The sequence below is a fragment of the Chrysochloris asiatica genome, unplaced genomic scaffold (assembly GCF_000296735.1).
Source record: "Chrysochloris asiatica unplaced genomic scaffold, ChrAsi1.0 scaffold00035, whole genome shotgun sequence".
Taxonomy (NCBI): domain Eukaryota; kingdom Metazoa; phylum Chordata; class Mammalia; order Afrosoricida; family Chrysochloridae; genus Chrysochloris; species Chrysochloris asiatica.
In genome coordinates, this window is record NW_006408553.1 from 5,792,312 (window position 1) to 5,802,236 (window position 9,925).

General features: G+C 37.0%; 1 protein-coding gene across 1 annotated transcript in view; it reads right to left on the reverse strand.

Annotated features, from left to right (window-relative positions):
• The window catches only part of HOOK3 (hook microtubule-tethering protein 3), a 144,797-nt gene that overhangs the window by 72,413 nt on the left and 62,459 nt on the right, over positions 1-9,925 (reverse strand). The window contains exon 6 of the mRNA XM_006859913.1: positions 9,066-9,133. Coding sequence (XP_006859975.1) covers positions 9,066-9,133 — 68 coding nt within the window. The remainder of the gene's footprint in view (positions 1-9,065; positions 9,134-9,925) is intronic.

Below are 9,925 nucleotides of genomic sequence, written 5' to 3' on the forward strand. Positions count from 1 at the left end.
ACTGAAAGGTCAATTTGAACAACAAGGTAGGTGGTTCAAATTCACCAGCCACTCATAGGACACCCTATACAGGGTTGCTGTAAGTCGGAACCTACTAGATAGCACTTAACAACAACATAAATCTGTATCACACAATGTTTTTTGCTACAATAAAAAGAACCACCAATGTTCATAATTTTGAAATATCTAAGAAACTACTAAGAAGTACAACTCATGAAAGATAAATCAATAGATAAATACATTGTATTGTGACCAAGGCTGAGACAGAATGCTCAGAGAGGATGCATCTAATTCAAAAGAGGCCACTAGAGGGGCGTAAACAAAATTTTTTCCAGTCTTTTTCCTTTTCTCACTTTTAAATTTTATTCCTTACTGTAACATAGCATCACCTCTGAAATAAAAATCCAGACATCCTACTCTGAATACAACTTTCCCTTGTTCCAGGTTTCCCATTCAGTTTTATCTACTACAGGAATCCCTTAGAGATACTGAGGTTCAGTTCCAGACTATAACAATAAAGCAAATATATAATAAACTGAGTAACACAATTTTTTTATGTCCCAGTGCATATAAAAGTTATGTTTACACTATACTGTATTATATTAAGTGTGCTATAGCATCAAGAAGTTGGAAATATTTTGAGAAATAATCAAAATGTGACAATCATGAAGTGAGCACATGCTATTGGAAGAATGTTGCCAATAGACTTGCTCAACACAGGGTGGCCACAAACCTTCACTGTATAAAAAACCATTCATCTGTGAAGCACCATAAAGTGAAACGCAAAACAGCAAGGTATGACTACGTCTCTTCCTAATCTTCACTGAGGTTTGCTAGGCACCAAAGCCAATCATTCTTATGTCCTCTTTATTCCCCACTTTAATTAGACTCTAGAGTGACCAGCTATTGGTTTTTCCTCTTTAAACTTTAGTGCTCTTTCTTCTACTAACAAAATTTTGATCTTGTATTTGGGAATCATTCCCTCCCTAATTCAGATTTCCAGATACATCATTTGTGTAATCAATCTGTTCTAATCTAGAATCAATATCTAACCTAGATTCCATAGCCTATTACTCTGATGACATTTGTCAATGCTATCAACTCTCTTCTTATTTTATTATATTTTTCAGGTAAAATATTATTCATGATCAATCCAGCTACCTGTCTATTTTGGATATATAACCAATTGAGAGAGTAATAATATGTTAAACCAAACTGGTATCACTGTTAAGCATAGCTTACAATCTCAATGGGGCCTTCAAATCTGCCTGAAAAGTTAAGTTTTACTTAGCCACTCAGCCGTCTCTCTTGTTCTTTTGAGATTCTTAACTTTTCCCACTTCAGAAATCTCATTCTGTCGTATCATTATCAGAAAGCCTTAACTCCAGGTAAGAGTTTCTTTAATTGCTTATACCCTAAGCTATAAAATTAAAGGTGCTCTAATGGCACTGTAGGATAAACACTGGACTGCTAACTGGTTGGCAGTTCAAACTCACCTGTCACTCTACAGGAGGAAGATTAATCTTTCTGTTCCTGTAAAGACTGGAAACCCTATACAGGGCTGCTATGAGTTGGAACTGACTTGATGGTAGTATTTGTAAACCTACAAAATCAACAACATATTTGTCAACCCATTCCTTTTTCATTTGTTACCATGTAAGGGGCAGTTTTCCTGCCAAGGGCTAATCTTAATCTCTTCACTTGTGCTCTTAGTCCAGCCTCATCCCATCTTCCCATGAATTCTGTTTTATTTATTGTCAGCCTTTCTATCTCTAGCTCTCTTTCTTGTGGTTTCATCTTATTAACAATTAAATAGTCAAAAGGCAATAATCTATTTGAAGGAACATTTCTCCAAAGAAATGGCTAATAAGCACAGAAAAATGCTCAACATTACTAACCATTAACCCACTGCCTTCGAGTCAATTCCTATACCTATAGGACAGGGTAGAACTGCTCTTTAGGGTTTCTAAGACTGTCAATCTTTATGGGAGCAGGCAGCCTCATCTTTCTCCCACAGAGCAGTTGATAAGCTTGAACCACTTAACTTGTAGTTAACAGCCCAGTGCTTAACCCACTGCACCACCAAGATTTATAGTCACCTATGGTTGCCAAGAGCTGGAAGGACAGGAGAATGAGAAGTAACTGGTTAATACACATGTGCTATCTTTCCTGAGATGAAAAAAAGTTCTGGAACTAAACAGTGACAATATACTACATTGTGAATGTACGAAAGGTCACTAATGGTAGATTTTGCTTTACCCCACCCCCTACATACACAAACTCAAAGTGGGTAGCACCTAAATAGATTCCTAAAAAAAACACAAATGGCAAATCTGTTATATATGCCTGAGTGTTTAACAACAACAACAACAACAAAAAAGCTAGAGTGAATAGAGAGAAACACTGGTAACTGATGGTACATGGAGGGAAGTATCATCATTGTAATGAAACAAAGTATATGATTTGTTGAATGTAAAACTGATAATCTGCCCTGTAAACTTCTACTCAATCCACAATAAAAACCTTGAAAAAAACCACAAACAATAAGAACACTATCACCTTATAGAAGACCTTCTTCAATTCCATAAACCTATCCAACTACCTATCCCCTAGCTCTCCTGGGTCCAATCAATCACCAAGCCTACTGAGTCAAGCTCTGATCATTTCAAATCTATTTCTCTCCATCCTGACCATCATAACCTAATTCAGGTTCCCATCATTCTTCACTGGATTAAGGCCTCTTAACTGGTCTCCTTTTCTCTAGCCTTGTTTTCCTTCAATCCATTCTTCTGTCAACAGATCTCAAATACAGACCTCACTGTATCTTTTTTAAATCACCACACTGGTTTCCAGAATGTCAATCCTTTTAACAAAACTGCACAAGATCCTAATGATCTGACAGCTATGCTGTTTAATCTCTAAGTACTTTTGACATCACTGTTTGCAGTTATTTTTCAACACCTCCAATAAACCATACAGGTCTTACTTTCTCTTGCCTCTCCCTCAATCTCATCCTGTAAGAAGCCTTTCTATGTCTGCAAACAGTATTTGAATTGCTTGTTTAGCTATTTCCCCTATGAGACATGTGTTGTGAGGTAAAAGACCAAGTCTGTCCTTTTCATAAGTAAATCCCTATGCCTCCTAGACAGTGTGGTGCATATGAAATGTTAAATAAGTATTTGCCAAAGGAACAAAATGTATAAACATGTAATACACATATTCTTAAGCCTAAGTAGGATTTTACTTTATATCTGGTTTACTGTTTTATATTGGCATTTAAAGTGTTTATTTCTGTCGTAGGGTATTATTTCTGTAAACAAATTTTTATCGGTTATGCCATATTTCAGAAGCCCTGGTAGTACAGTGGTTAAAGCACTCAGTTTGAACCCACCAGCTGCTCTGCAAGAGAAAGATGTGGCAGTCTGCTTCTGTAAAGATTCACAGCCTTGGCAACTCTATGAGGCAGCTCTACTCGGTCCTGCAGGGTTGCTATGACTTGGAATAGACTCAAAAACAATGGATTTCATTACTATTAAATTTTTGGGGGTACAGCATTCTACTCTATGGAGGAACCATAATTTAAATACTTGCTTAGTGACAGATGTTTACTAATTGTCACATTTCTCCTAATATAAAATAGTCTGGTTGATATTATTGTGCCCAGTGTGTGTCTGAATTTTTAAATTATTCCTAGGGATAGATACACAGAATGAAAATCACTTGGTTACAGAATATTAATTTAAAACAATTTTACTTTACAGCTATGGTGGTGGTGGTTATATATGCCATAGAGTCAGTTCCGACTCATAGCGACCCTGTACAGGGTTTCCGAGGCTGTAAACCTTTATGGGAGCAGAAAACCTCATCTTTCTCATGCGGAACAGCTCATAGTTTCGAACTGCTGACCTTGAGGTTCGCAGCCTGATTCGTAACCACTATGCTACCAGAGCTCCTTGATCACAGCTATAACACCTGTTATATACAAGAATTGGAAAATATGAGTGGACTTTAAAAGTTTATGGAAAAATTGACTGAAATATAATGAAATTTTGAAGAGTAAAGACAATCCAATCATCTAGACAGATAAGCATGCTGAATGGGTAGTATGGGAAGGAGAGTGGGAGTATACTCACAAATACGTAAGGGTTAGAAAGAGGTTATTTATACGTGGGTATTTATTTTTACTGCAAACATACCTGTGAATGTGGTGGAGCACACAGTGGACAAAATGATGAACGTCTTAGGTATTATCAAACGTCTTCATGCAATGGGGTTGTTGGGTTTGGGGGCTCCGGAAACCACGTCTCAGGGGACACCATGGTCAATTGACATATAACATATTCCACAAAGAGAATGCTCTACATCTTACTTTGGTGAGCAGCAACTGGGATCGTAAAAGCTCATGAGCAGATAATCAAGTGCAACTATAGGTCTCTCCATGTACAGAAGAAGTGTAATGAAAATTGAAGATGCTTGGAATCAACTTGTCCAATGGACCAGAAGAACTAGATGTACTTGACTACCACTACCAACTGTTCTTAAAGGAATCCCGTGATAAGAGCGGGAGAAAATGTGTAACAAAATTCAAAATTATAGCAAAGACCTGGATTACTGGTCAGAGAAAGACTGGAGGAACTTGAGACTTGGTTTAGAAAAACCTCATCTGGTCTGGAACAGAATGTACTCTCATGGCCCAACTTTTAGGCAAGCAATAGTTAGGTAAATAAGGGTGACAACAACACTAGTAAGGTATGTTCACCATGGAATGGTCAATCACTCAAGATCAAAAGGCAACATTTACCTAAGGATAAATGTTAGAAGGAATGGGAAGAAGGGTAAAATGGGAACAGAAACCATACAGACTAAGTGGGATAACTGTTGTTGCATGGAGGGGAGTGCATTATTGAGATGAAAAAAAACATATGAGTTTTTGAATGTAAAACTGATGATCTTGTCTGTAAACCTCTACTCACTTCACAATAAGTAGTTTTAAAAAATCCAATCATCTGAAGACTACATTTGGGCAAATAATTTCTTCTACTTAAAAAGCGTCAAGTTAATTTTAATTTTTTTAATACAACAGAAATGGGATTTTTTTTTCAAGTAGTTGGTATCTTACCTTTAAAAACATACAAACAAACAAACCCCTAATATATTTTAAGCTTTTCCCTGTCACTAAATATTTTTCAATAATATCCTTTAGTACCTACATATTATTCCAACATATTACTATAACATAGGAGTCCTGGTGTGGTGCAATAGAGTCCTGCTATGGCCCAACAGGATAAGCACTCAACTGCAATGTTGTTTTGAACTGCAAGGTTCAAATCCACCAGTCACTCCTCAGAAACCCTATACAGGGTCAACAATATGATTCGGAACAATATGATTCGGAACAGCACTTAACAACAACTGTAACACAATTTATTCATTTTCTCACTGTTGGGCATTTAGATTGTTTCTAACGTTTCCATTTTAAAAAGTAATGCTTAAGTAGACAATCTTGAAGCAATATAGTCCAGTCGTTAAGAGCATGGACTTGAGATTCAGATTACTTCAGACTCTTAACTTCTGACATTTAATAGTGGTGACTTTGAGCAAGTTACTCTAACTCTCTATAACACAGTTTCCTCTTTCATAAAATGAGGGTTAATAATGGTATATACTACATAGGAATGTTGTTGTTATTAGGTTCCATCAAGTCACTTATGACTCATAGCGACCCTATGCACAACAGAACATCTGCTCCTGCGTCATCCTTACAATGGCTATGTTTCAGCCTATTGTTGCCACTGTATCAATCTATTGTGCTGGGGTCTTCTTCTTTTGTGCTGACTCTCTACTTTACCAGGCATGGTGTCCATCTCCAGGGTCTGGTACTTCCTGATAATATGTCCAAAGTATGAGACAAAGTCTCAACATCGTTAATTCTAAAGAGCAAACCAGCTTTACTTCTTCCAAAACATTTGTTCATTCTTTTTGCAATTCATAGTACTTTCAATATTCTTCACCAACGCAACAATTTAGATGTATACATTTGACTATGGCCTTTCTTTCCTTAGTCAATGTCCAACTTTCACATGCGTAAGAGATGATTAAAAATACCACAGCTTGAGTCAGTTCTATCTTAGTCTTCAAACTGCCATCTTTGCAAAAGAGGTCTTGATTTTCAGATTTGCCTAATGCAATACATATCCTTTGATTTCCTGACTGCTGTCTCCATGTTGATTGTGGGTACAAGTAAAATGAAGTCTTTGACAACTTCAATCTTTTCACCATTCATCACGATGTTATTTACTGGTCCACTCATGAGGATTTTCATTTTCTTTACATTGAGGTGCAATCCATACTGAAGGCTGTAGTCTTTGATCTTCTTCAGTAAGTACGTTAACTTTTAAGAACACTGAAGGTTAATGTGCTAGACCACAAGGTCAGTTTGAACCGCAAGGTCAACACTTCAAACACACCAGCCGCTCCCTGGAAATCCTATACAGGGTCACTATGGGTCAGAACTGACTCAACGGCACTTTAACAACAAAAACAACTTTCAGCAAGCAAGGTTGTGTCATCTGCATATTGCAGGTTATTAATGAGTCTTCCTCCAATCCTGATGCCGTATTCTTCGTATAATTTAGCTTCTTGGATTATTTGCTCCACACAGAGATTGAGTAAATATGGTGAAAGGATATAACCCTGGTACACACCTTTCCTGATTTTAAACCATTCTGTATTCCCTTCTTCTGTTCGAATGACTGCATTTTAGTCTATTTACACATTCCTCATGAGCACAACTAAGTGCTCTGGAATTTCCATTCTTCTCAATGTTATACATAGTTTGTTATGATCCACACAATTGAAAACTTCTGCCAAGTTAATAAATAAAGCACATGTAAACATCTTTCTGATGGATTTTCTGCTTTTAGCCATGATCCAACTGACATCAGCAATAATATCCCTCATTCCATGTCCTCTTCTGAATCTGGCCTGAGTTTTTGGCAGTTCCCCATTGGTGCACTGCTGCAATGGCTTTTAAATTATCTTCAGTAAAATTTTATTTGAATGTGATATTAATGAAATTGTTTGATAATTTCTGCATTCTATTGGGTCACCATTCTTTAGAATGGGCACATATATGGATCTCTTCCAATCAGCAGCCTTCCAAATTTCTTGGCATAGATAAGTGAGCAACTCCAGTGCTGTGTCCGTTTGCATTTCACCAATTCCTGGAGACTTGTTTTTTGCCAATGCCTTCAGTGTAGCTTGGACTTCTTTCAATGCCATCAGTTCTTGATCATATGCTGCCTCTTCAAATGGTTAACCATTATTTTTGGTACAGTGACTCTGTGTATTTCTTACATCTTGATGCTTTCCGTGTCATATTTTGCCCATGTTGTTGTTGTTAGGTGCCATCGATTCAGTTTCAACTCACAGCAACCTTATACACAACAGAACGAAACACTGCTTGGTGTTGTGCCATCCTTACAATCATTTCTAAGCTTAAGCATGTTGCTGCTGCCACTGTGCCAATCCATCTCGTTGGCAGTTTTCCTCTGTTTTGCTGACCTGCCACTTTACCTGGCATAATGCCCTTATCCAGGGACCGGTCCCTCTTGATCATATGTCCAAAGTATGAGAGTCCTGTGTCATTCAATATTTTGTTCATGGAATCCTTCAATATTGCAAGTTGAGGCTTAAATTTTTTTCTTCAGTTTTTTCAGCCTGGTCAACACTGAGCATGTTCTCCCCTATTGATTTTCTGACTCCAGGTATTAACAGAACTTCTTTATAATACTTTACTTTGTCTTCTTGAGTTGCCCTTTGAAATTTTTTGTTCAACTTTTCTTCTTCTATTTGCTTTAGCTTCTCTATGGCCAAGACCAAGTTTCAAAGTCTCTTCTGAAAACTAGTTTTCTGTTTTTGTGTGTGAAACATTTTATTATGAATTGAGTGAAGGCTTACAGAATAGATTATCAGTTTTATATTTAACAAACCACACACTTTGTTTCATCTCAAGGATTACAATACCCTCTATGTAACAACACTTATCCTGCTTCCTGCCTATAGTTTCTATTTCCAATACACTCTGCTTTCCAACCCTTTAACCGTGTCCCCAGGTAAATGTTGTCCTTGTGATCTTGAATGATCTTTCCATGTTGAATACACCTTAACTAGTTCCAGACCTGTACGGTTACTAAGGGCCATGGGTCCCGGGTTCCTTCAGGCTTGTTCTGACCAGTAAGCTCAGTCATTTTTTATAATTTTGAGTTCTGTTCCACATTGTCTTCCACTATATTGGGACCTTCTAATGTCATCCCTTTCAGAGCAGCTGGTAGTGGTAATGTTTTAGTTTAATGTTTTACAGTTAATAACGTGTCTATATATTGTTTTGGGTATGGCAGGATTGAAGATCCACTTTCTAAAAAGCAGGAAACCTACCAATGGCTCCTTGGAAACTTTAAAGAGGGTCACTATGAGTCAGAACTAACTAAATGGCACATATCAACAACAACAAATTATTTATAATGGCTTTAGACATTAGTCTACTATTCCTAGTTCACAAAAAACATTTTTATAATAGAAATAGTTATTGAATATTTATACTACAAGGAAGACTAAAGAAGAATTGAAGCATTTGAATTATGGTGTTGGCAAAGAATATTGAATAGACCCTAGATTGCTAGATGAACACACAAATCTGTCTTGGAAGAAGTATAGCCAGAATGTTCTTCAGATTCGAGGATGATGAGGCTGCTTCATCTCATATACTTTGGACATGTTACTAGGAGACACCAGTCCCTGGGGGAGGAGATCATGCTTAGCAAAGTAGAGGGTCAGCAAAAAGAGGAAAACCCTCAACAAATGAAGTCACATGTTAGAAGCAATAATGGGCTCAAACACAGGGAAGACACTGAGGATTGCACAGAACTGGGCAGTGTTTTGTTCTGTTGAACACAGTGTCGCTATAAATTGGAACCAACTAGACAGCATCTAACAACATTATTTACAAACTCAGGTTCACTCCTTTCATTTTTCACAAACTGCAAGCACAAAAAGTTCTAACTTACCTCTTGAATGGCTGTCATGACAACATGTTGAACAGATTCCTCCATCATCATAATGGCTTGGATGTACTCTGAAAACAAGAATAATCTGGAATGTTACTGTTCACGTTAGACAGTCAAGGGAATAAAGGCTAACACTTCACAATTTTTTATAATTTCTTGTGCTTTGATTCCTCCTAGGAATCCCTGATATAGTTAAATCTATGTGCCACAGATAAAGTATAGATTGAAAATCACTTCATTTATCTTTCCATATGAGAATTTTCCTCATCCCTCGTTATTTTTTATCAATTAAAGTAGAGGCTACAGTTAAAGGTCATGGGAACACAATGTCAGTATGTATATCAAATTTAATAAAAAAAGAAAAACTACAAGATGTCTTTCACATTATTTTTTGCTACATGTTAAAAAATCTGAACTGTGCTTTCTTAAGTGAAATTAAAACATTGAATTATGTGTTATTCCTACTGTAATATTTCTTACTGAGATAAAAAAAAAAAATCAACAGGTCTGCTGGATTCCAACAAATTTAGTGTTGTTGCTGTTGTTAAGTGCTATTAAGTCAGTTCCAACCCTGTAAACACATCACAATAACAAACATTTAAAATGTTACTAAGGCAATTCCTGACGTGACACTGCGCGTTAATGTGCTAGACTGCAAGGTTGGTGGTTCAAGCTCAGCAGCTGTTCCTTGGAAACCCTATACAGGGTTGCTATGAATCGGAACCAACTCAATGGCACTTAACAACAACAACAATTTCTGGTGTGGTGCTACAGACAGGATAAGCACTGGACTAAAAGGTCAGTTTGAACCTCAAGGTCAGAGGTTCAAACCCAACAAATGCTTCTCAAAAACGCTATAC